General features: G+C 43.5%; 1 protein-coding gene across 1 annotated transcript in view; it reads left to right on the plus strand.

The window, feature by feature from the left end:
- The window catches only part of ADAMTS17 (ADAM metallopeptidase with thrombospondin type 1 motif 17), a 177,585-nt gene that overhangs the window by 73,369 nt on the left and 78,161 nt on the right, over nucleotides 1-26,055 (plus strand). Inside the window, exons 9-10 of the mRNA XM_054168852.1 lie at nucleotides 15,160-15,300; nucleotides 16,480-16,630. Of these exons, the coding sequence (XP_054024827.1) occupies nucleotides 15,160-15,300; nucleotides 16,480-16,630 (292 nt within the window). The remainder of the gene's footprint in view (nucleotides 1-15,159; nucleotides 15,301-16,479; nucleotides 16,631-26,055) is intronic.

A 26,055-nucleotide genomic window follows, 5' to 3' on the forward strand; every position in this document is an offset into this window, starting at 1 on the left:
TTTTTAAATGAAGTGTTTCATGTGGAAGCTGAGGACCACCACCATAAGTGGGACATAGATCTGAGCAGCCAGGTAGTGCTACAGGGCTTGTATGTGCTGATAGAAAACTGTTTTGTTTTTCTTAAGTGGTCTGGTCTGTGATTCCAGTCAGCACAGTGCTGGCAGCAGCAGAGCCAGCCAGTCAGACCACGGTCGTAGTGCAAAGGGAGTGGTTCTGGAAACAATATAAAAATGGAGGCACCTTTGATACGAATTCTGTCTTTTGTCTTGGGATTATAACGTTTTGGTGGAGGATGTGGGAGCTGAGAAGGTGTTTTGAAAACAAAGCCCCAACCCTCTCTGTGTTTTTAGAGCAGCTGACCCTAGTCTAGCCTTGAATGCAGGGCTCTACTCATGTAGGCAGTTGAGTGTAGTTTCTATCTTCGCTGACTTTGAAGGTTAACCCTATCTTCAACAACAACAAAAAAATCCTTGCATCTGAGCTCTTTTCCTGCTCTGTGTTGCTCTTTTGACTATCTGCACTGTAATGATGGCAAATGCAAGGTTTTCCTCATAACATTTGTAAAGAGTCGGGTTTCAGAAGTATAAGCAAAGCTACCAGTAGGATCCTTGAGTGTTACGGTGCTGACAGTGAGGTCAGTCACAGAAAAGGAGGCAGACCTTCAAAACTGCTTTTTGAGTGTAGCAGAAGCATGACTTAGTCCCACATTTATCAGGCAGGTTGTGCCTGACCTGAGTTTCTGTGGAATGTTTTTCTTCATTCCTATTGCAAAAATACATCATTTAATTCCCAGGAAGCAATCTGTCCCCAGATCACTTCTTATCTCCCAGAAGGCATTAAAATCAGCACTGCCAAGTTGCAGAATCAAACGTGTAGAAGCACTGAAGTCTCCGTTTCAGGGTTATCTGAACAACTTCAATTTTAACTCTAGTCTCTGTGTCCTGCAAATGAAGGCAAACTTGTATGCACAGAGTAGTATTTCAGCATGTAGTTAAAGGCTTGAGCTTAACACATGCCCACAGGCAACTTACTCACTTGTGTGCATGAATGTTTTACCAGAGAGAGTTAAAAAGAGGTGCCCATCTTGTTAGCCTCTAGGGTAGTATCCATTTATATGATGGCTCAGGTATGCAGCCTGTGGCTGACATGATCTGTCTTGTGGCCGGACAGACCTCTCCACTGGCATTGCTGGCAGTTGGGATGTAGATTCTGCCACGTGGTGGAGAGCTGACACAGTTCCCTCTTTGCCTCTGTAAAACCTTGTGTGGCTGTTTTGATCATGCTGTAAAAGACAATGTGCTGGAACTCTCATGTCTGCATTGTAGGGGTTGAAAATCAAGGTAGGTTGGATTCCAAGTACTGGACCCAGTGACAATCCCATGCAAGCTTTACTCTAGCAAGCTCAGGTACTAGTAAACTGTGCTGCTGCACTAGGACCTCCCTGGCAGCTGGGATATTTTGATTCAGACAGCTCCATTCTACTAGTGCCCCAGCTCCATTCTACTAGTGCCAGCACTCTCCATTTTAGATCTCACACGAGTATGATGCTGTTCCAGCATATTGCAGTCTCAGGATTACTGGGAGTGCCTGACTGCCGTGTAGACATACCCCGAGGCTGGCCAAAAATGCTGGCAACAGTCTGTACCCACCCTGGAGCTGCTAATTTTATTTTCTGCCATTTGTGTTGTAAATCTGTTGTGGAATGTCTCTTTCTGTTCCCAGGCTCCCTTTCCTTTTTCCCCTCCTCCCAGGTTTCGTTCTTCCTCCACAGATAATTGCAAGCACATTTTCACAGTTAAGTTGCCCTTCTCTGTATAGCTCCGAAAGGACATAACGGAGCAAGGCCGATTTCATCGTGTATGTTGCTACCTCAGAATCAGTATGAGCTACTCAAAGCAATGATGCACTAATATATTTTGGGTTTGAGAGAGAGCTAGGTATAGCCTAAAATTCCAGAAATTGCTTCTTCCACTTCTGGTAGCATACTGAGGGCTCTGGTTTAGATTTAAAAGCCCCAAACTTGTGACGTACCAAACCAGTTTGATCTCAGCATCTTGATAATAGCCTTCTGAAAACAGTGCCCTGAGGCAGTCAAAAGGAAGGGGACACAGTCTCAAGCTGCACCAGGGGAGGTTTAGACTCGAGGTGAGGAAAAAGTTCTTCACTGAGCGAGTCGTTCGTCACTGGAAAGTGCTGCCCAGGGAGGTGGTGGAGTCGCCGTCCCTGGAGGTGTTCAAGGGGAGATTGGACGTGGCACTTGGTGCCGTGGTCTAGTCGTGAGGTCTGTCGAGACAGGTTGGACTTGATGATCCTTGGGGTCTCTTCCAACCTTAGTTATACTGTGAGACTGTGAAGCAGAGATCTAAACATACTTAAATGAAAAAATTGGTGGGGATTTCTGCAACATGGATTGCTTGACCTGAGGAAGATTTAGTGATGGAGCACCACTAAACAGAAGGTGTTTGCCCAAACTAATACAGGACATGATACCTGAGCACGTTCATCTGAATCTCAGAAGTAGAATATCCCTGTTGTGTTGACCTTGTCTGGGCCAGCTGATTTAGCAGTGATAGTAGGATATCCCAGCGAAAAGAAATCACATACGGAAAAGCACATACAGGAAAAGAAGATGAAGAAGGAGAAATTGAGAGGTTTGAGTAGTATCATGTGCCAGACTCTGGATAATAGGCCTGGTGTGGGTTGGGATCTTTTCATTTTTTTGTAAAAACTGCAAGGTGTGGCTGCTAAATCTGCTAATCTTATCATGCTGGGGGGTACCTTCCCTCTGTTGTGCATATCTTTTCTCATCCTTGTATCTTCCACGTTTGGTGGTTTATTTACAGTACTGGAATGTAACCACAGTGGAACTGGGCGTGGGAATGTCTACCTCCCACTCCTTTCTGGACTCTTGTGACAAGCGTTAGTGTGCTTCTGGGCAAGAGTTTCTATGGTTTTACTCTATGCTTTGTGAAGGATCTCTGTGTAATCCCTAGTGAAGCAACATTCTCTTGCAATCCCTCCAATTCCTTTGGTTTTGAGCATCTTGTACAGCTTTACTGAACGTAATAAAACTGCACCAAAGAGGCAAATGGCAGCCATTTAGGAACTCCCAGACAACACAGTCTTCATTTAATCAATAGCTTTGTGGCTTTGCCAGCTATGCCTGCCTTTCTGAAGGCTTATTCTGCTGAGTAAGCCAAGGCCGTGTTAAATAGCTGGGCTGTAACGATTTGGCAGATCGTACCTATGCTTCCTGCTACATGGGTTCTGGTTTCATACTTCATTGGCTTTACTGGCAGCAGCCTGGTGCACCCAGTGACCCAGAACATAGGGACAGTACAAGTCCCTGTTGTGCAACCTCTACACACCAACACAGGAAATATTAGGTTTGCAAGTGCCATTTACCAAGTAAGCATTTGTTTTTATACAGGGGCAGCAATCTAGCTGAAATATTTACCTTTTCACTAGCAGTTGGGTTCCAATAGCCTGTAACCCATGCTGTCTGCTGGCCTGCTGAGTTCAACAGGTTCCAGGTGAAAATGATCGTAGAGCTGGGGAAGGTGATAAATCCCAGACTGTCACTTGGAAAAGCCTTCGCTGGTAACTCAGCAGCAGCAGTGCCAGGGGAAATGTTTGCTCTCAAACTGTGATTCCCTTTGCCATTATGTCAGTGGAAGGCTGTGCTGTAGTGGGGCAAGGTTGGCTGCCTGTTGGCCAACAGTTGGGTTGGGGAATAAAATTCACAAAAAGAGAATCTAAATAAACAGGCCTTCTTTGTTCTCACTGATCCCTTTCCATTTGCAAAATCCTCCCCACATCAATGCTGGGCCTCTTCATTCCTGGATCCAACCCAGCAGGGAATTTTGTCATCTCTGTCTGTACTTGAACTCCAGTTTCCAAACAAGGGAAGAATAATAATCTGTAGTTTTCTGCTTTTGTTCTTGTTTAGGTAAAACAAATCAAAACAAAAGGAGTCTGATCATAATGGTTTGTTCTCAATTGCTTGAAAAGTTTCCTTCTTCCTGGGCTCTAATTAGCTATGGTTTTGAGCCTTAAGAAGGAATGTTTTATACGATACTTTCTTTCTCTGCTCCAGAGCCCACTGAGACATTCATTTTAAATGCCAGGTCTTATCAACATATGGGACAGTTTGAGCTTGCAGAAATGTCTGATGTCCATGCTCTGGTAGTTGCCCCTCACCTGACAGTGATGGTCCAAAGCCTGCCTGTCTCTGCCACCTGTTGCCAGCTGGACTCCCTTCCTACCACCCTGCCGTTTGTCGGCATCGGCCCAGAGCCGAAAGCTGATGAAATGGCAGATTTCTAATGAAGCATTTGAAATACTTGGTTTATACATATGCATTAAAACTAGACAGGATAAAGAAATTCTCCTAGAAACAGTTTTCTGCTTAGTTTAGGAAGTCTTTTTACTCAGGAAAAGTATCTTTCCTTCAAAGGAAAAGCACAGCTTCCTTTCTTCCTCTTGAAAACACAACTGCTAACACCTTTGAATGGATAAATTCTTTCCTGTCTGGTGCCTCCTTTATCTCAAGTAAAGCTGCTTGCTATGTAACATGGGATAGATTTAGCCCAAACTGGCAGAACTCTTCCCCAGTATCCATCATGAGCTACCATGGTCACCAGTGGTCAGGTTTTGATTAAGATGCAGACCGCCTGGGTGCAGCAGTTTTAAAGTACTGTGGCAAGCTGGGTTTTCCTACAGGAGCATTATAGTAATGACTTTATCCTCTGCTTTTCTGCTTCAGTGCTCAAGCATCAACTCCCAGCTACTCATTATAAGTCTCATTCTCTCCATTGCTGATTTGTTTTGTCTGTTTCTCCATTATTTCACTCTGTGACTGATGCTGTTTCAATACGAATTCAGATAAGATCCTGAGGCTTCTGTCTGTTCAACCAAAAAATGTTTAGAAAAGGTATTCTCATTTTCTTTTTCTACCTGCAGTGCTCCAATCCTTACCTGCAGTGCTCCAATCCTTACCTGCAGTGCTCCAATCCTTCCTGCAGCTCCTCCTGAAATTCCTACCGTGTTTCTTGAAGTGACCTTACCAGGTCTGCCCAGTGTGTCACTGCAGGCAGCACCTCTCTGTGCAACAGACAGGATTACATCAGAAAAACTCCTCCATGGTCTCCTGAAAACTGTCCTCAGTTAAAGGACGTGCCTGCTGCGCCCCATGCCAGCTAAAGCTCCTCTAATGAGGGGCCTTCTCGTGAAGATAACAGACTTTTTGTGCTTCTCTGTCAGTTGTCTTCACATTAACATGTTCCAGCCAAAGTTACTCAAAGCAGGAATGTCTCTCTTGAAATCGCTTTTTACGTGCTTCATGTGGCATTCTTAAGGCAGTATGAAAGCTCTGAGGCTTGTAGGCATCCAGGCATGCCGACTACCCAGAGAATTCCACTTCAGCATTGGTCTGAACATATCATTTCCCAATTGCTTTGATACCAAGCCATAATTTGCAGCGTTCCTGTTTGATATCAAGTCTCTCCATGCCGATCAAATGAGTGAGACTAAGTGAGATAGCATGCTGAGCTTTTAAAACAATTTATGAACAGCCAAGCCAGATGGTTCTGGGATTATGAATTATTTTCCCAGCTGCACCATTATGAAAAATCCCAAGAGTTTAGGGAGCTGCTATTTTGGAGGATCAATACCGGAAACAAAGTTTCCGTAAGGATGAGGAACGCTCCTGAGCGATGGAGGTGGCTGTGACAAAGATAGCACTGAAAATGCCATGTCCTTAGAGCAAATGTCTTCAGCAGAGCCACTGCAGACTGACTCTTTGCTGCATTATAACTTCAGCTAGTAGAGCTGGATCCTGCATTTCCTGGGCACATCTTTTATTCTCCTCCTTGAAAGCAAAAGAGAGCTCACAGGTTCGTGACTGTCCACTGCGGTCACCTCTCTTTCGGTGCATCACTGTAAGAGGGTCAGTGCAAGTGTCTTCTTGCACTGAATTTGCAAGCCCACAGTGGTTGGCAGTGTAGTCCAAGAAAGAAAAATAAAAGGAAATGCTGCTTTCCATCAAAAGGACTGGGCACCATAAATCATGCATCCACTGGCTTGTCTGGGAACTTCAGAAGACTTGGTACTGGTAAAATTATGTATATTCCAGTTACTTCACACCTTGGCCATCTCCTCTTTCCCACCTCCAGGAATGGAGAATTCATCTCCCAGTGTAGGGAAGGGAGCTAGCGTTCCTGACTCCTGGCGAACACTCCCTACAGGCTGTCCCACTTTCCCCAGTGCTCAGCAGTTGGTGGCTTCCTGATGGGGTAGAGTGTGGGATGTTTCTGGTTACTTGTGTTGCACGTATCTTGCAAATATGCTTCACCATCTCTCCTTTCTCTTTGTATTTCTTTTCAGGGTGTCTCATGTTGTGTCTCTTCATTCATTAATGGAGTTGACTGGAGGTTTTCACTGGTTTCACAGGAGTTTGGGGAAAGTGGACCCTAGTGATGGCATGCAAGAGCTTCCCCTTGGGTTGCTAACACTTAGTGACAGACCCATCTGCCCTTCTTACTGAGCTTTTGTCTCTCTTCCCTGGTGAGTGGGAAATCCCACCCAGCTATCCCAGGGTTTTGTCTTTCTTCCACCCTACAATTTATATTCCCTTTTCATCCTCTGAGGAAATGCATGTCACATTTTCTGAGGTCTCATTCTCACCCACTTCAGGCAGTGCTGAAAGCAAACAGCTTGTTACCCTTCAGCACATTACTGCTGCGATGCACCAGGGTGCTTTCTGCATACAAGGAGTTACAGATGGAGCACAGCAGCCTCTGCTCACCAGAAGAGAGACAGAAATGAGCAGTCTTTCTCATCCCACCACTCTTTCATTCATAGTCACTGTGCTGCTTCTCTGTTTTCTGAAACCAGCCTGAGCAAGTGAGAGAGAGAGGGAGCATTTGTTAATGTCCAAAAAGCAGATCAAATCTTTTGGAGACAAGGAAACAACTTAATGCATGCATTTCATGGGAATGTTTTCCTTTGGCCCTCACATACTGTATTCTTGCTTTAGGGTAACAGCTCAGCTGTGATCATGACAAGTAGCCAGTCTCTCTTCATTGACATCTTGAGGGAAGGGATTCTCAGTGAAAAGTCACTGACTCATTTTTACAGTGTCTTTTTTGTTATATCTGTGTTCACAGCTTCAACAGGGATTGGACTCTTAGAACAATCCTTCTCTCTTTCTGACGTGGTTGTGTAAGAATCCTGTTGCCTCTGCATGCTGTTGGCAAATATCAAAGCATGCAAAACGGGTTAAGTGATGAGCATCTGGTTGGATCACTGCTGTAGGGATGGGGTAGTGCTCTAGGGATGAGAACGGGCCAGGGATCTGTATGCTGTGTGATGTTAAGTCCCACATGGCCCAAAAGAGAAAGGCTGGAATGGAGGCCATTTTGCACTCAGATCAAGACCAAGATAGTAAAATTGTTGCTACAAGAGTAAGTGTGGCTGAGCTCCTGATCATAGAATCATGGAATGATTCTCCTGATCCTGTTGGGGGCAGGTGAGAGCAAAGAAAGAGCATTTCTAGCCTTGGGCAGCCATTCCCATGTAATATTGGGCAGTGATTGTGTGACTGGATTCAATGCATGAGTCTTTTCCACATCTCCATTGTCTTCATAGGCTCAGGTAAGTCCCTGCTGCATCAGCAGGATCAGGCTGGACTACTGTGGCCACTTTTGATCCCTGATACAGTAGTGGGGAGTGGGCTGTTTCAGCCATTTCACACTCACCTATGATAACTCAGAGTTGTACCTTTGCACCTTTAGAAGTCTTCTTTCAGAGAGATGGGATTCAAAACAGGCAGGAGTTGGTGCTGAGTGGTTTACACCATGGTGTAATCACAGTTCCAACTGAGTGCACGCTGCTTGAGTGTCTTGCAGTTGTCAGCTCTCATGTTTAAAGATTTGTATGAGATGCTGCATGGGACTTGGAAAGGAGTGAGCATCAAGATCAGAAGGAAGAGGGGTACATTCCTGAGATATATTGATCGACCTCAGCTTCTTCTATGACTAGTGTTTGGTGGAGCACTCCTTTTTCTGCCACAAGGTACCCCCTGCAGCCTCAGAACCTGCTGATTCTTACCAGAAACACTGTGAAGCCTTTTTGGGAAAAGGTTGCTCTGCTGGGACCACATCCTACAAGTTAGATGCTTTAGAGGTTGACCACTGGAACAGTAAATCTTCAGCTGCATTGCAGCTGGATTCCTTCATCTTACCAAACATCTTGAAATACATCGGGTAGTGCCTTCCCTGCTGTGAGTCAGCTAGACAGGGACAAGGGCTCCTCTGAGAGAAGTGATTGAGCAAATGTCCACTGGAAGAAGCTGTCAACAGTGAGAGTGTGTAATAGTATTGCTGGGGAGATTACAGGGTACTTCACCCTGCTCTTCATGGCCTTGGTCTAGCTTCAGTCAAACCATATAAAAGAAAAGTCACTGTTGGAGGGGTTTTGGCCGCTCTGCTACAGGGATGTAGGGCCACAAGGCAGCAAGGTTTTGGATGGAGTATTTGAGCGAGTAAAAGGCCACGCTGCCTGTTCTCTGCCATGTCCAGCTCTCATGTGCTATCTGTCCCTTGTGGCACAAGCTCATAGTGCTGCTTTCCAGGATTCCATGGCAAGAAGAACTAATTCTTTTTAAATGAAAACCATATCATAAAGGGCTGGATCTGTCGTGCAGCTGAATAAACCACAGCTTTCCACAGTTATTCACCATAGGCGTTCACGTGTTCTCACTCGCTGTTGTTGACTTCCTGGCTGTTTGATGAGCAGATAACCATATAAAATATCTGGTTACTTCATTAGTGGAGAGTGACATAAACTTGGTTATGAAAACAAGAGTCCAGTAGTCATGGCTCCCTTTAAATGTTGTCTCTTCTCGTAAAAAAACCTCAATGGCTCAGCACCCATCCTGAGCACCCCGTTCTAGGTGGCCTTATACACACAACAACAATCTTGGATTACCTCAGATGCTTTCAGTAGTCATCTCCCTCTCCTCATCACAGCTCCTGACAGCTTCTGAAAGAGCCACATTGCATTTAAGTGACTGTTCACATGTTTGAAAATCACAAGGTGAAGAAGCCTGTTTCCCATTAAGCCAACAGGCTTCGTGGCTGTTGTTTTTGTAAGAAGGTTACACAAGCTGTTTCATTGCCTCCTCCCCAGCTCAGCTCCCTTTAGAATTTCCCCAGCATTTGTTAGCTTGCCCTCCATCCAAGTCTCACTCAGACTCCTTTCTGACCTTTCTGGCTGTCTCTGCCTCCCTTTGCTTGCTTTGCATCACCTTCCTAAGTCACACTCTTAAACTTCCTGTCCTCCTTTTGCACTACAGTTTCCATTATAATTCCGGCTCTCATGAGCAGCCCCATTTACTTCTGCCTCAGTTATGCCTTTATTCTCAACTGGTTGGAAACCTCATAACTTGCAAGATAGCAGCATTTTATATTAAAACATTGAACATGTTGAACCAGTTCAGAAGTAGGCATCTTTCCAGTGATGCAGCTTCAGTTTCAAACATTAATAAACATTCCTTACATTGAACTTGATTTGGGACTAGATGGCTCACAGGCTTGATTATGTGATATACTGTCTCCCTCTTCTAGGTTGCTGGTCCAAATCCAGCCCAAGTCAGTAGCTGCTGAGGTCTGTTGATGTATGTTCTCTGCATAATGACCTGTATTCATTTGACTTTAATGGCCATGTTTGATTTCTTGGCTGTCAGCTGCATAACCTCCTTCCACACCAGGATCTTCCTTTGTGGTTGAGATTGGATGGACTACAGAGATAGGACTCCCTTCTCAGCCATTCATGAAAGCCCAATAGGAAGTGGAAAAGGAGAAGAATCTTGTCCTTCAGTTTTGTCCTTCATCTGGATAAGTGGGTGACATTTGTGCCTATACCAGGCTTTCCATGGGACACTGTCTTCCTGCCCACTCTAAAATGCCAGAACAGATACGTTACAGCTCCCCTTCTCCCTTGCCTCTCACACTATACAAGGATGTTGTCCAGTCTGCCCTCCCTTAGCATTATATTTCTCCAGTGGGGTTTAGAAAGAAATCTTGTGCTTAAACTGGCTCTGCAGTTAATGCTAGATTATGTCTGAGTGAGTCATGGCAAACTGGGTCACAAAAAATTATTTCTCTCATATGCTTTTGAGGAGGTCAGCAGGGACCTACCCTGCTGTGATGTGCAGCTCCTGGTGCTGCATACAGGTCTTAGCAATTCACTGTTGCCTTGCAGAAACAGAGCCTCTTACAGAACATCTACAGGCCAAGAAGGCCTCTCTTACAAACACAGGCAGAGAAAACATGCTTTCCAGCAAACAAAGATCAGTCAAGAACGTATAAACCTTAGTGGCCCCACTGAACTCGCAGCAAGAAGTATTACTGCCTTCTCCTGTCCCACTCTGTCTTTGGGACATTGCTGGAGCAGGCCTTTTGCTCTGTTTGTTGAGTCCAAGTTGGCTTGCAGGGCAGGTGGCCCCATGAAGCTCTTCCTTTCTACTGTCTTGCTGACAACTTTGCACAGTTGCAGCCTTTTGAGAGTTGGTTTCTCAGGGAGAGAAGGATTCTCCCTTGTGTTTCTGTCTGCAGAAGTGAGAGAGCCCCCTGTCCTCATTTCCTGACTGGCAGCTGGGCAGCCTTGCTGTCCTTTGGAGAAATGGTGGCTTTGAGGTTAGTGCCCATTGTGTGTCAGGCAGTTCAACAAGCAGCTGGGGTGGCAGCCAGGTCACCTGGGGTAGCCTTGGTAGTCCTGAGTGTCACTCATTTCTAAGGCGATCCAGCATTTGGATCACCCTGTGTTGTTTGCAGGTGCACAGAACAGGTTAGCTTTTACAGGGCAGCTATGGAGAAGCTCTTATTAGCAGCCAGATAAAGTGATGATTTGAAACACAGGCTCTGTGGAAGCTTATAGGATTTCTATTTCTGGGTGTGTTTTTTTCAGGCTTCCCCCATTTCATACTTTCTTTCACTTGCTACCCTCTTTCTGCCTCTTTCTGAAGAAAAGCTCTTCTTTTACTGTAGATGATACTTTCTATCAGACTTGCTGATTTACCCCGCTTCACTATGCCTCCACACCAGAGGAGTATATCATAGTACTCCAGGGGAGCTCTCAAGTGCCCTGTTACCAGCCACAAAGTTGCATCTTCTAAACCAGTTTACCCCAGCCCTTGGTGTTATCCTTAACTTGGATTTGGGGCTTTTAATAGGAAACCTATTGAGACTCATGGTGGTTCTGATGGAGAGTTGTATACATGACCTTAAGAACTTGGAGGTACAATCCATAGTGCATTGAAGGCAGGAGAAGTCTTTCCACAGGCTTTGGTGAGCTTTGGCTCAGGCTTTGAAAGAATAACAGGAAACGCTGGAAAACACACCGAGCATAAACAGAGCTGTTTAGTTACATTAACTGTCTAGAGGAGAAGCTCTGCTAATGACAAACAAAGCAAGTGCATTTATCTGGCATTGCTGTGGGAAAACAAATGGCTGTTAATTGCATGTAGCTAAGAATCTTACACAAGAAATTGGCCGGCTCAGGCCCAGGCTGTAATTCTGGCATCCTAACCCAGTTCCAATTGCTGCATAGCCTCTGATAGAGAAGAGTGTCGTGGCAGGGAGCACAGACTCCAGAGGGGCCAGGCCCTTGAGAGACTACAAGCTAGTTTTTATTCATAGCAGTGCTAATTCAAAGTCTCATTCTACAAAAAGCAGCATCAAAGAGGTCCGTGGTTGCTGCCTCCCTGCGACCCCTGATACAATTCGCCACGCTGTGATTGTGTTCACGGTCAGAACTCAAACTGGTCACTCAGCTTGTTTCTGGACTCACATACGGTGAGCAACAACAAATATGCTGCAGGACGCCTTTGGTGATGCCTCAGTGTCTTTGATAACTAATGCATTATTTATAGTAGAAAAGAAGCTGGAGTGTGAAACTAGAATCCCATTGTGCTTACTCTGAATAAATGAAAGAGCTGACCGTTTAAGCTGTTCTTGCTTGCCTTTGTGGAATCTCGTTGTCTTTGGGAGGAGAAAGTAGTGAACCAAGGGCTGAAATTCACCCTGTGCTTAGAATGAAGCTGGTGACTGTGGCAGTGACAGCACAAAGGGAGACTGAGTCCTGTTCCTCTTTAATGGCTCTGCTGGCTTTGTGGTGTGAAGGGTAGCATGCAGCATGCGTTTGTTACTCCTGATAAAATGGACAGCTATGACTCGGAGAGCACAGAGGGCAGTGGGTTTGCAGGGCAATATAGCAACGTTTTGACAGTCCTGCATCTAATCTAAGAGCCATCCTTATCAGCTCTTTTTTTCAAGATCTTTCATGTAAGAATAGAACTCCTTCCCAAGGAGAGTGATTATCTGCTGCTAATTCCGTGTGAACTGAATAGCAGGTTCAATTAGACGATCACAAAAGAAATGCAAAGTACTGAATCGGTGCGTGCTCTGCTGTCTAATACAAACACATAATGCTCTGTTCGAATTATTTCAGTTAAAAGGAGGAGGACCATTCATGTGAAAAGAATCAGCATGGCACTGCATTTACTACGTGTTTAGGAAAAACTGATCCCTTTGATAGAGCTGGAGACCCTTGAACTCCAGAAAAGAATGTTAGCATGCTAGGCTATGCCTTGGTCCTGCAGGTCATTTAAGTCCTTTCCTCAAGTCAGTCATTGTAAGGCAAAGTAGATGCTGGGGAAGTTCTGCACTACCAATTAAAACAGGCTCCAAAGATGTTGCTGGTTTCATTCTACCAGAAACTCATCTCGGAGAGGCCAGTGGAGGTTGCTTGTGTACCTTGAGGCCAGATCCCAAGCTAGTATAAACTGGCGTGGTTCTTTTGACTTAGCAGAGCCCTTTTGCTTTATACCAATAGCTCAGGCTCGATCCCTTTATTATGGCTTTTTAGAGCATTTCTGTCAAGAAATCAGGAGTGAGTGATTCAGAAAAGTGTTGATTTCCATACATGTAAGAACTGAATGAATTTCAGAAGCAGGCTGTAAATAACTGAGATGCAAGTTCTGACTTAGTATTTATAGAAAACACATTCTATCTGCCTCAAACACCGTGCGAAATCAAAGCTGAGTAATGAATGTTAGCCTCAGCATTTGTGAGGTCAGGTTCAAAATAAAGTTGAGGAGAGGAATGCCCTAATTACTATTACTCTTGTTTGCCAACAAAAAATTCCCACTTTCAACAAATCTAACAAAGGATAAATGAAGCTAATCAGAAAGCTAAGGCATGTCTTAATTAACAGCGCTAGACGAAACACTGGTCTTCAGTGAAAGATATAAAATCAGGGAGCTTAAAACACTTGGGAAGTCAGGAAGATGGTTTGTTTTCATCCTTTTTAAGTGGAGCAGCTGAGGTGCTGACCAGGAGGCTGTTCAGGAAGCTGCCAAAATGGGAGGGCTGCCAAATCCTGTCCTGCAGAAGCCCTGACGGAGTAGAAAACTAAAGCACCCAACTTTGAGTGTCAGCACTGTGACAGTCACAAGGCAGGCAAGCCGAGAGAAGCCTGGGAACCCTGCCTCGCTTCCATCAGAAAAGCTGACACGACTGCTGCATGCCCACAAGCTGGCTAAACTGGCATTCTGGGGCAGACTTTCCTCTGGAAGATTTGCAGCAAGCTTACATGCTTTGCTTCATGGTAATTAAAACTCTTCCTTTCCTGAATTTTAGGACTATGCTCCGTAGATGGGCTTATTTGTATTGGAGGAGTACTGCTGGAACTTTCTTCCTAGCATGTGAAGAGATTTCTCTGTGTGTAAGAACAGCGTGGGTAAAATATTTGGAGTGAAATCCAGGCTCCATTGAAGTCAGTGGCAAAACTCCCATTCACTTCAGCAGAGCAGGAATTTCACTCTTTACTGTTTTGAAGTCACCGTTACTAATAGACTGTTAAATTATTCCTGCGTGCATCAAACAACATGTGCCTGATGTGAATGTTTCTGCTGTGCTCAAAGCCCACAGAGGTCTAAAAACAAGAATAACTGTGACCTTCTGAGTGTAAAAATGATGTTAAATGTAGGTTTGCTAGAAATAATAATGTCCCTGGAGATGAACCTAAAATAATAGACTCCACCATATAATCTTCATTTTAAGCTAAAAATAGCATAGATGGTGGTTTAATCTAAGCCATAATTATCAAACTGATGAAGCTGGGTTTGGTTCATTGCAACTAGAAGAGTATCTTGTGCTCAGGCTTTGAACTGTTGAATCCCAAAACTGGAGAGAAGCAAAGTCAGGAGCACAGTCAGAAAGCAAACAGGAACCTCTGATTTGTGGAGAAATAGCATGGATTAAAGAGTCCAACACCATACTCAAAGGGACTGCTCCTGGCTTGCTCAGTGTGACCAGCTGGACACCTAGTGAGTACTACTCCGTGTTTTCAGCCCCAAATTGCTGTGTTTTTCTAGAAAGCGACACTGGCCATACAAGGCACCTTTTGCTGAAGGCCATTTTCCAGTTCATGTTGTAATCAAAGGCACACTCTTAACATTTCAAAATGTTACTGTTCTGTATGGGGTTTTAAAAGGAAAATTTTCATGATCATTTTAAAGTAGGATGGAAAAACTTTAACTCACTTTTGCTACCAGGCAGCATGATACAATGGACTGAGTGTAGGACCACCAGTCAGGACTACTGCAGGTTCACATCCCATGGACCCTCAAGTAGTTACATCTCCTAGTAAGCAAGTCCACAAGAAGTACTTTTAAAAGCTTCAGACATACAAATACTAAAACCTTAGTGAAATTAAGGCAATTAATAAATTAAGGGAACCTATAGTTTAGTCACAAAACGGGTGCTCAGAGCAGCAGGTGAATGGTTCTGTGTTATGTGTGCAGCCTGGTTTTGGCTTCGTCAGGCATTGGAATACATTGGCCAGGGAGGTGGTGGAATCACCATCCCTGGAGGTGTTCAAGAAACATGTGGACGTGGCACTTTGGGACATGGTTTAATGGCCATGGTGGTCTTAGATTGATGGTTGGTCTTGATCTTACAGGTCTTGTTCAACTGAAATAGTTCTGTGATTCTGTGATGTGTTAATTGCTAAAAGGGTCTTTACTAAGTCTAATGAGAAACCTGCATCATAACTTGATAAGGTTTTTTTTGTCTTGTTTTGTTTTAATCACACAGCATGGGAATGAGCCATGATGACGATCATCAGCCCTGTGCAGGGAGGTCTCATATTATGTCTGGAGAATGGGTGAAGGGCAGGAACCCAAGTGACCTTTCCTGGTCTTCATGCAGCCGTGATGACCTCGAAAACTTCCTAAAGTAAGGATTGTGCTGATTATCAAAAACTCCTGTCAGGCAAGAACCCAATGTGTTATTTGAATGTGAACACCTACATTTTCTTCTTAAAAGTGTGTGTGCATGTCACTAAGGTGTGCAAGTTTGAATCTGCCTCCATTACAGTAGCCCCTTGGAAGGCAGAGGAATTATGGGCAGTCATCAGTGTACTGATAGCTTCTCCCCTTTACAAAAAAAGCCCTTCATGTGACAGAAATCTATGTGTAGGTGACCTGAAAAAAACCTTCACTAAAGGCTGCTGCCAGCTTTGTGCTGTGCCTTTATTTTGTGGAAACTACTTTGCCTGGAGCTGATTCTGATGCGTTTTTTCACTCCTCAGTGAGTGTTGGTCTTAAACAGTTCACTATAAACTTCTTTCCCACTGTATCCATATTTCAGTTCCTCATATTCAGCAGTTCAGGAGGGATTTCTCTCCTGCTGCTCTCATGCACTATGGAGCACTGGAGTTGCCTGAACTCTGTAATTATGATCTCAATCCTACAGTGCAACTCTCTGGCAGTGTCTGGCACAGTGGCCAGTGCTTGTGTTGCTAGAAATGGATTCAGAATGCAAAATGCTCTACTCTGGGGATCAGAGGTGGAAGAAAAAGGAAAGTAATGAAAGAAAATGGGGTATCTGCTGTTACATTAAAGGGAAGAAGTTGATCTGAACTCATTGTGGTCTCTGATAGAGAGGACATGTCAAAGCCATGTTCAAATTTGTACAAGATTGCCATGGAGGCGAAAGGAAAAATCTTTCCATGATGTCTGTGATGGATAAGAAAAGAAGTCAAGGGGTTGAAATTCAAGTAGGGCAATTCAGGTGAGACATGTTAGAAGACTTTCTAGTTGTTGTTGTGAGGTTCTTAAAGCTTTTGACTAGATAGCCTGAGGGCAGAAGAGAGTTTCCATTTTTAGGAATACCTTAGACAAATGTTTCACCCAGGCTGATGTGAATAGTTGATTCTGCCTTGAGCCCTGGAGCCAGGGATGAGTTCTTAAAGATTTTTCTATCCATGGTTTTCAGTGTTCAGAAAAATCAGTTTCACCTGTGGTCATGATTCCCTGTTAAAGAGGGGACAATAGCTTCTTTGCAGCAGTGAGCTAACACTCCAGTTCAAAGGTGTTTTTCCTTACAGGCATATTTAACTCTTATACTCCACAGGTCCAAGGTCAGCACCTGTTTGCTGGTAACAGACCCTCGAAGCCAATATGCGGTGCGGCTCCCTCACAAGCTGCCTGGAATGCACTACAGTGCTGATGAGCAGTGCCAGATACTGTTTGGGACCAATGCTACCTTCTGTAAGAATATGGAGGTAAGAGCTCATGGTGGGAAGTTGATGCAAAGGTGTCAAGCATTGGGGAAGAAAATGAGTCTGTACTTTCCTCAGAACTACCACATGGGGTTTTCAGCATACGCAGTGCTGCTGATAGAAAATCAGTCATCGAACTCCCACTGACCTGCATGTCAACAGCACAAACTTACATAGCCCTCCTCTTTTCCCACACTGCTCTTACTAATCTCCTAGAGCAGACCCAGAAAAACTCTTGTTTGTACTTGGTCTTTATTTAGGAATAGTTGCCTTTTGACACTGTTTTGCTGAAGTACTCAGTAGAGATTGTTTTGCTGGAAGTTCAGCTGAGGTGAAAGTCAGTTCTCATGAGAGCGCTTGCCTGCCTGCTTTCACAGTCAGCTTAGGTAACTGCCTGAATCTTTCAGTAGGCCTCACCTGCAGACTGCCACAATGCTCTTAGGAGCTGACTCTAACTCTGTGGCAAGGAAATATTGATGACTGCTTGTTGGATGAGGCCTTTTAGAGATTTGTGCAGGCACGTGTATGTTTTCTAAGCAGCATGATTTAGGGTTTGGGTGCAGAGTGGCTTATATCGCATGGTTGGTTGGCAAAATGGAAACAACTGATTGCTGGTGTCTCTAGAAGTAGGTTATGTTTGAGATGAGGCTTTCCTAATGTCTTGCACATAACTGGGTATTCCTTCTGACCACAGCTTGTTCATATCCCACTTTAGGTAGGGATTGGAGAAATGCTTAATGCCAATGTGGCCTCGGAAATATCTAGAAGAAAGTCATGAGGCGTTGTGCCTGGTCACCGGCACCAGCTGGCAGCATTTTGGTCAATACAGAGAGGCAGGAAGCAGCCAGGTTTCTCGCTGTCATTAACTAGCCATTTGTATTTTTCCCATTCTGAACAATCTTGGGATCTTAAATCGCTGTTAGCAAAGAAATAGCAATCAATGTTAACTGAGGTTTCCAAGTGCCAAATTACTGAAACTGTGGAACATGGTTGAGTCCTGGGAACATGCTCCTAGTTTCCCATTTGCTGTTTTATTTGTTTTGGATTTGGAAACTAGCTGAAATGAAACAACAAGAAAAGAATCTGGGTAGGTTGTATTTTCCAGTTCCATCAAGAAAATGCAGACCACCAGGACTACTGTACTGGAAGCAAAGTATTAGAATATAGACTTGTGAAGAAACCCCCAGATCTACCCAGGGTGATTCAAGTTCTTCCATTTGCGTAGGTGTCGCCCAGCTCAACTGCTGTTGGAATAGTTGTCTGCTATTTCCCTTGTTGCAATAAAAAGCATTCTGTTTCTGGATAGCCCAGTGCCTAATGAGAATGTCAGCCTACTGGTAGGTGGTCAGCAGCTCTCATGCACAAATTGCATGTCCAGTTTGGAATTGCTTCAGGGACAAGCTGCTTGCCAGCATAACAAGCCAACAGGCACCGTTCTTCTCAGACAGCAGGTGTTTGTGTCTCCCAGGGTTTTTCACCAGTCTTATTACTTGACATCTTCAGAACATGGAAAACTGTGTTCTCTTCCTCCATCACTTCTTCAGTATCTCCCAGAGAAAACCATATTTTGTGAGGATTTCAGTACTTTCTCATGAAAAGCCCTGTAGCACTTAGCAGATTAAAACCAATTTGCAATTGCTTATTTGGAAGTCTTTTTCTGTGACAGATAGGTTAACAGCATTCGCACCGCGAAGCTTTGGATCAATTATGTCACACATCATTAATGTGAGTAAATATTTACATCCTGTTATGCTGCTCTGAGTTGGCTTTTGAAGGCAGCGAAAGGAAATTCTTTAGAGGAAGTGATCAGCTTTAAGTTTCAAACCTTCAAAGTCTGCATTCCTTTCACCTTTGTGTTTCTCATGCCTCATCTGCAGAATGCTTGTTTCGTAAGGCTCAGAGCTGTCTACGAAAATATGAACCAAAAAAAAGAAAAAATTGGCACTGGTCATTGGCATTAGCTGTAGAAATTATTGGCAAATGCAGCTGTCTCTTCTTCTAGCCAATGGTAATGTGGTATTTTTAATTCAATAAAGTATTAGAAAAATCCAAATGTAAAAGTAATAAACATTTGACGGTAAATATTTGTTACCAAAGGGAAATAAACTTCAGGAAATGAGCCTGCTCAATCTTTTCATGATTGCATGTCTCTACTCTCTGCTTTCTTATGTAATAAAGGCTGCACTTAACGTTCCGTCAGACGAAACCAGCTGCAGAATTCTGTCAGGCCGACTAGCAGAGCTGTGTTCACAGATGCCACACAGCCTGGTGGTGGAGCAGATTTCAGAGATTAGATAAATCCAAAATGTTGACATTTTTGAGACACTGCAGAAACTTGGTGCAGTTTGCTCCTTCCCTTAAAGGCATCAAAGCCCAAACTTTTAAAGAAATGTGATCTCCTTTGCCTTCACAGTGCCAGTGGCAGTGTCTGGTCTGACCTTGGACGCTGGGCCAACCAGATAGTTAAGCTGTGAGGATTCAGCCTTATCTGGGTATTTCAGATCTCATCTCTGAAAGTCTTCTTCCACGTTTGTTTTTAATGATATCTCAAATACCTTAGCACAGAGTAGCAGCTCTCAGAATTTTGAGTTTGCCAAACCAGCTCTTCTGCTCCAAATTTGCAGAACAAGACTGAAAGCACATGAGGCAGGCTCAGGTTCACACAGACTGTACCTCTTGACGTTCCTTTTTCGTTTGCTCGGAGGCTGCGCCTACATTTTGATATAGTAAAATTTGAATAAAAGAACCAATTAACAGCATGAGTGTATGATACTCAGCTGAATCACAGCTTATTGTTATAATCCATGGCCTCCAAAATGCACAATTTAGGATCTGGTTCTGTAACATCAATGCTAAGTAAGATTTAATAGTACATGGCAGCTGTTTAAGAAGCTATGGAATCGGGCTTTTGGGCTGGATGCTTCTGAGGCAGGCAACAATTGATTCCTGTTTATTTGAAAAGCATCACTTTTATACCTTGTGAATAATAAATGGCAAGGTTACCTGCCAGTCCCTTGAGGGAGTGCAAGTCCAGTTTGGTGTGCTCTGCTCATAGGGATATTTGTTTGAGATACATGCAGGTGACTGGTTTTTCTTAAGTTCAAATTGCTTTTTAACAAATACAGTTATCTCCCAGGACCTGCAAGCTGTAGAGCAGCAGCACAGAACAAGAGGGCAAAGTTGATTGTCCAGAAAAAGGAGGCTGATTAGATTTCTGTGCTCAAATGTAAAAGGAGAGGAATCAAAAACCCATGTAAAGGAAGAATAACAATTGTAATAATCAAGTGGATTTTACATAACCCTTCGGTTTTCATATTTGATTATATGATGGTGAATATAATTTAGCAATTGTGGGCCTCGCTGTGATCTTGATCTCGTCAGAGACTGGCAGAATGGACTCTTGGACCCCATGCATGAGAATCAAAGGGCCTCTGTTTTTCCTTTGCAGGGTCATTTGCAAGATCCAGATGATGACAGGAAGCCCTGTTTTTTAGTAGTGTACAGGATATTTGCAAGAACATGGCAATTAGATTTGGAGCTGATTTATCCTGAAAATAATAGCTTGCATTGTCATTTTTTATACAACAAGAACTTTGTCTACATAATTTTCCATTACACACCTTACCTTCTCTGTAAATAAAATAATAATAGTAGTAATAAGAAAGAAGAATAAGAAAATAATAAGAGGATGGGTTTGGTTTTCCTGAGGCTCGCAGGCCAGAAGTTTGCCAATTGTGAAATGAAATGAGGAGATTTTCATTTTCAGAAGTTAAGGTAACAATTTACTTAATTGCCATACTGTGTTTTATAGTTTTCCTAACGTAGGTTGTTGAAATTTAGAGTATTTTTGTGTTGCCTGTTTCATGTGAAACTGAGGTGTCTTATTTCACTGCTTCTGTGTCTTGCAAAAAGACTTTGATTTCTGTGCTTTCAGTGGAAATACTTTTTGTTTAAGAGGGAGAAAGAAGGAGAGAGCAGCAGAGTTCCTGCCTGGGCAGCGCAGCCCAGTTTACAGTTATTGGAATGCTACAGAAATTTTTGTACGTGTTTCAGTTTGGAAGAAGGTCAAAACACATTCTGGTGCAGTGGTTGAAAGCAAAATAAAAGGAGAGTGGAATAAAAATAAAATTATGAAAATACAATGTGGAAATTTCAGAATATAAAAATCATAAACTCTTAAAAATAATACAGAGTGCCTATTAAGAATCAAGCACTCAAGCCTGGCAATCCTACATTTCTTATTGAGACACAGGGGGAGGGAGAAAGAATTAGTGTAGCTTTGTGATGTGGCATCTACAGCTGAAGTTTGAGCTTAACAAAATTAGCCAAAATACAATTGAGTATCAGCCTGAAAACAGTCTCTAGCAAACCTGATGGGCATTCAGACCTCCCCTGTTGGCCCTCTGGGAACTTCCTGTCTGCAAAACACTTCAAGAGAATCTTAGGCTCCAAATTGTGAACACAATATTAGATGGAAGTGATCAGGTTGGTTATAAAACTGAAGCTCTTGTCGAGTGCAGGTATCTTCCCCTGAGCAAGATTACAGGATGATGCTGTGAACTCGCGAGTCTTTTCTTGGCAGGGTACATCTGGTATAAATCTCAGAGCAGCGCGGCATGGACAATACAATCTTCAGATAGCTGTTGTGGTTGTGATGTAGCTGATTAGCTATGGATACCACTGTGGTAGACATTGGTAGTAAGTTGAAGTACAGCATTTCTAGTGTTTGATTTAAAGGAGTGACCCTGTTCCAGTGCCCTGTGCCACATACCGCTACATCTTCCAGCTTTCACCATGTAAAGACACCTCCATGATTTCTTCAGCTGCATGGTTCAGCCTGTGTGGTTGTTTTCTCATGGAAGGTGCTGAAAACTTTCCATTGGGGAACAGGCAGCAGGAGCGAATTAATTCCCGGGTGAGGGAGTGAATGTGTAGGGAGTAAACAAGCTTCTGTAGAGTTGTTCCTTGGTAAAAAGAGTGCTTTTATTCCTGGGTTTCTCCTTCTTATGCTTAGGAGGTTTGGAAGCTCCCCCTTGTAGGTAATTATCTGAGGATTTGAGATATGGAGGTATTGTGAGCCCTTTTTCTTGCTGAGACCATATGAGGTCACTGGGCAGAATCATGCTGCTTTTAGTAACAGTGGTGATGCAATAGCTAGAAACTAGCAGGCTCTAGACTTACTGCCTGTGGGCAAAGAGCTGGCTGAATTAATTCTGGCTTCTCCTCATTTCCAGCTGCAGCACTGAGTTAAAGAACCTAAAATAGATGATTTCCTTAGAGTCGCACGTGAGTGGTCACAGTCTGAGCTGGCACACGTGTGGGATGGAGTTACATGTAAGGTAAACACCGTGAAAGAGTATGAAAGCTGTGAAAGGTGGGCAGGCCCGCAGCCAGACATGTTCCTGGGCGTATCCCAGGAGTTGTTTCTGCTTTTACCCTGAAGTTCAGCCAGAGCAGGCAGGGTGAGCCCATGTCTGTGACAGTGAGCAGGGGGCTGCACAGCTCTGAGCAGCGGCTTTGCTTGTCTCCCAGCAGACTCTCAGCAAGACATCTCATCTTTTTCTGTTCTTCATCTTCCCACTCATAACAGAGGGATAAAGCTCCCTTTATCTCCAAGATCCCAGGACTCTGTTTGGACTGCAGGTTCTTTGAGAAAGAGAAAACACGTGGCACAGTAAGGGCCCTTTACTCAAATAGATGCCATTCTAATACCTGTAATCAGAAGCATTGTTCACCTGTTGAGCAGAAATCTAGCCTGGGAGCTTCTGGGCTGCGATCTCTCTCAGGGCTGGCTTCTGACAGCTGGGCAGACAAGTTTTCCTGTTTTCCAGGAGGCTTTGAGAGTTTAAAATTTTCACCTTTAAAACAAATCTGTGCTTATTTTGACTTTTTAAGTTTTATTTTCTGTCTGTAGAAGTTCCCTAAGGGTTCTGTTGAACAAGCATTTCAATTTTAAAAAACAACATGGAAATAGCATTTTTTATTGAAATATTCCTTTTCAACAGCCATCTCACTTCTTTTAATTTTATTTTGCTCTTGGAAATATTTCAAACTGGGAGCTGATCCAAAGATGACCTTTCCCCACAGACAGTTTCAACAAATCAATATTTTTCCAGTGAAAAATGTCTATCATAGGAAAATCCTAACTGGCATTTTTGAGTGCTGTAGGGAAAGCTTTGCAGGCTGAGACTTGCTGTCAAAGATCTCATTGCTGAATTTACAATCAGCAGTAATATGGTGCTTTTGATGGCTGCTTCTGTATCAGTGCAAGCTCTGAACTGCCACTCATACACAAGCAACTTCCTTTCAAGTCCTGCCGTTTCTCACTTTGGTATTTCCCCCCAGAGCTAGCTGTTTAACTATTAAAACGTCAGTCCCTGAGACTGGTTAGCCTTAGGACTGTTTAATGGGGATTTTTTGTTTGGGTTTCTATTGCAGCTGGTGAGGGTATGTGATCTCTTTTGAAATGAGCTATTAACATGATAAAATATCTTGGGAACACCCAATACCAGAGCTGATAGATTAATCTTTGCTGGGGTATCTGAGTGCTGTCTTAAATACAGGGCAGTGCACTAAGGAGTGTTTGAGCTTTGTAGTGGTATGGCACCAGAACACAGAGCTCCAGCAAAGTTACCAGATTTTTCTGTAACTGTTTCCTGAAGTATGCTTCACATTTAGTATTCAGAATCAAATGCAGGGGTGCTATAAAAATCCTTTCTTTTCTGTACCTCAAAGATGGGAAATTTCAGAAACTGTAGTATTGCTAAGAGAGATTTTTTTTTTCCCCCCTTCCTTTGTCTCCCTCTAAATATATGTGTGTGTATACATGATATATGCACAGACATACACAGATACACACAGAGATACAGAGAGGAATGGGAATGTTTGCACCCACTGGGCTCAGTTCTGTAGTTCTGCTGCTACAGGCCTGCCCATTTGAGGTTGTCTCTGCCCATTGCTTCCCCCATGTCATGGCTCATACCTGGGCACGTTGTCTGGCCTTATCACCTTCCATGTTCTTGTGGGCTATGAAGGAATTCTGATTGAAACCCAAAAGTGTACAAAACCCTGCTTCATTTCCATGAATTTCTGATTCACACCCCCCATCCCCCTCCATTTCCTCCTCATCAAAGAGAAGAATTTAACTCCTGTTTACACAAGGTTCTGATCCAGGAACTCGAACCTGAAAGCTTAACAAATACTGGCCTTGCACAATGCACAGATATTTATGCTCATCTAGTGTCTAGAGCAATTTATTTGGGGATGTTGTGAATTCCACTACATCTCCAGCCAGGTTGTCTTTCTGACAGAAAGCAGAAGCCGAGGCTTTCCTTCTGGAACCATAGGGCAAATTTTGTGTCTGGGTCATTCCAGAGATCAGGCTGGAGGCCTTCTCGGCATGTTCTGTTCCGAAGCTTTGTAGCTATATGGAAGAGAAGGGATGAGGAAAGAGTTGCTATCTGCACCCTTCATCTTTGAAACTTGCCTTCATTTTAGGTATTGGTATTCCCCAACCAAGGTTTGAAAGGAGTCAAGGGGAAAAAAGACAGTCCAGGCTGACAATTAACTCTGGATCTTGGCTTAACAGGAACCTTTGTATTCACCAATACAATTACCTGTAATGGCAAAGAAACCATTGGAGTTTAGCAAGTCTGTTATGTTCATGGGTGCATTTAATTGTGTCCTGCAGCTGCGTGTAGCATGTCCTGCCACTGTGGCTAAAACCTCCTGTGCTGCTTTCCATACTTATAACACACACTAATTGGTTTTGAATCCTTTTTAATCACTCATGTGTGTAGACTTCATGTAGAGAATAACCCATCACCTCTAGATCCCAGTGAGCTAAACCAGATGCAAGGATATTGTGGGTTTACAACTAGGAAAACAAGCATCCTCTCAGAGCTGTAATTCTGGCATATTGGGGAAAAGCTTTCTCAGTTTATATGGCATAGGGCCTAGATCCTTTCTTTAACACTTTGGACAGTTAATTGATGTACTTTTTGATTTTAGTCTTCTCCAGGGAATGCAGGTTTTTGAGAATCTGAGGGCTGTGGTGTGGATGGATTGATGTCTTAGTAAGTTCTGAAACCTTTGGTTTGACCACTCTTCTGCCCCAGTGTACCTATCTGTAAAACAGATTGTGATGTCCTTATGGCTAATTGGTGCTTAAATACTTTCAGAGCTGTGGGTAAACCACTAATTAGTCACAGTCATTTAGTCAAAATTCGTAAAGCCTGGTATTTGCCCATATGCTTTGTTAGTTTGGAGGCAATGTCTTGAAAATGCATTGGTTTAGGCATCCCTGGTGTATTTGCTGCTATTTGCTTGTTTGATGATGACTTTCTGTGTTGTGGTTGCTACAGATGTTGCTGAATTGTGCCGTCTGCTTCTACTTGTTGTGATGTTCTTTTGGTTTAAATAGTGCAAAATCCTCTTTCCAGAAAGAAATGTGGAAATAAAACAGGCTGCAGATACTGCTGTGATAACTCCTCTGTTTCAGTATGTTCTACATCATCACTCTTGGTACTGGGATTTATCTCGTCTGAACCCTCTGCCATCCAGATCTGTTTTATAGAGACATCCCAACATGCCTGTACACACAGCACACATGCAGCCACAGTCTCTTACATTACATTGTGAAAGAACCAAAAGGCTGGAGCGTGTTGACTCAACTATTTAATGAGGTGCAATAAATCTTGACAAGACCAGCTGGCACTATGCTCAGGCTTCTCATCTTTTTACCATTACACTGAAATGTGAACAATAGTGGAAAGAAATGTAACTCTTTTTTTTTTTCCTTTTTTTCTTCTTTTTTTTTATTACTCAGATCTGTAGCACTGTATTGAAATGATCCACTTTCATGGAATGCAAAGCATGGTGGATGCTGTGGAAAATGTTAATGATGTAAAAAACTCTTTTCCTGGTTCTTTTTCTCTCTTTCTGAAAACATACTGATCTGACAGATCATGCAAGGGTGGTCAGCAGCAAAATCCCTGCAACACACACTGGCTGGGCACAGCAGCCATGTTGAGTAATGACACCCAGGAGGTGTTTCAAGTCTGGCAGTGAGATGTGCTGTACCTCCTGCTCCTCTTGGCTTCACATCTCACTTTTCACCTTCTCTAGCACACCAGTTCACCAGTAGCCGCTACTTCTCACCACCTTTACTAACTTTGCCTGTCACCAAGCTCCTCCTCTGCCACATGGCATGCTATGTAATCCTTTCCTCTTTCTCATTTCACCTTAAGGTGGAATCCCTGGGGGGGGGGTTATAGCTACCAGGGGGCATCACTGGCTAGTTATGGCTACCACCAGGTCTAGCAGTGTTGACTGTATTACTTGAGTATCATTTTAATAAACACAAGTAATTAAGCAGCTTGGACATCTAAGCGTGTGGCATGGTTCCAGAGCACCCTTCTTGGCCTCCC

This window comes from Dryobates pubescens, chromosome 17 (assembly GCF_014839835.1).
Source record: "Dryobates pubescens isolate bDryPub1 chromosome 17, bDryPub1.pri, whole genome shotgun sequence".
Taxonomy (NCBI): Eukaryota; Metazoa; Chordata; class Aves; order Piciformes; family Picidae; genus Dryobates; species Dryobates pubescens.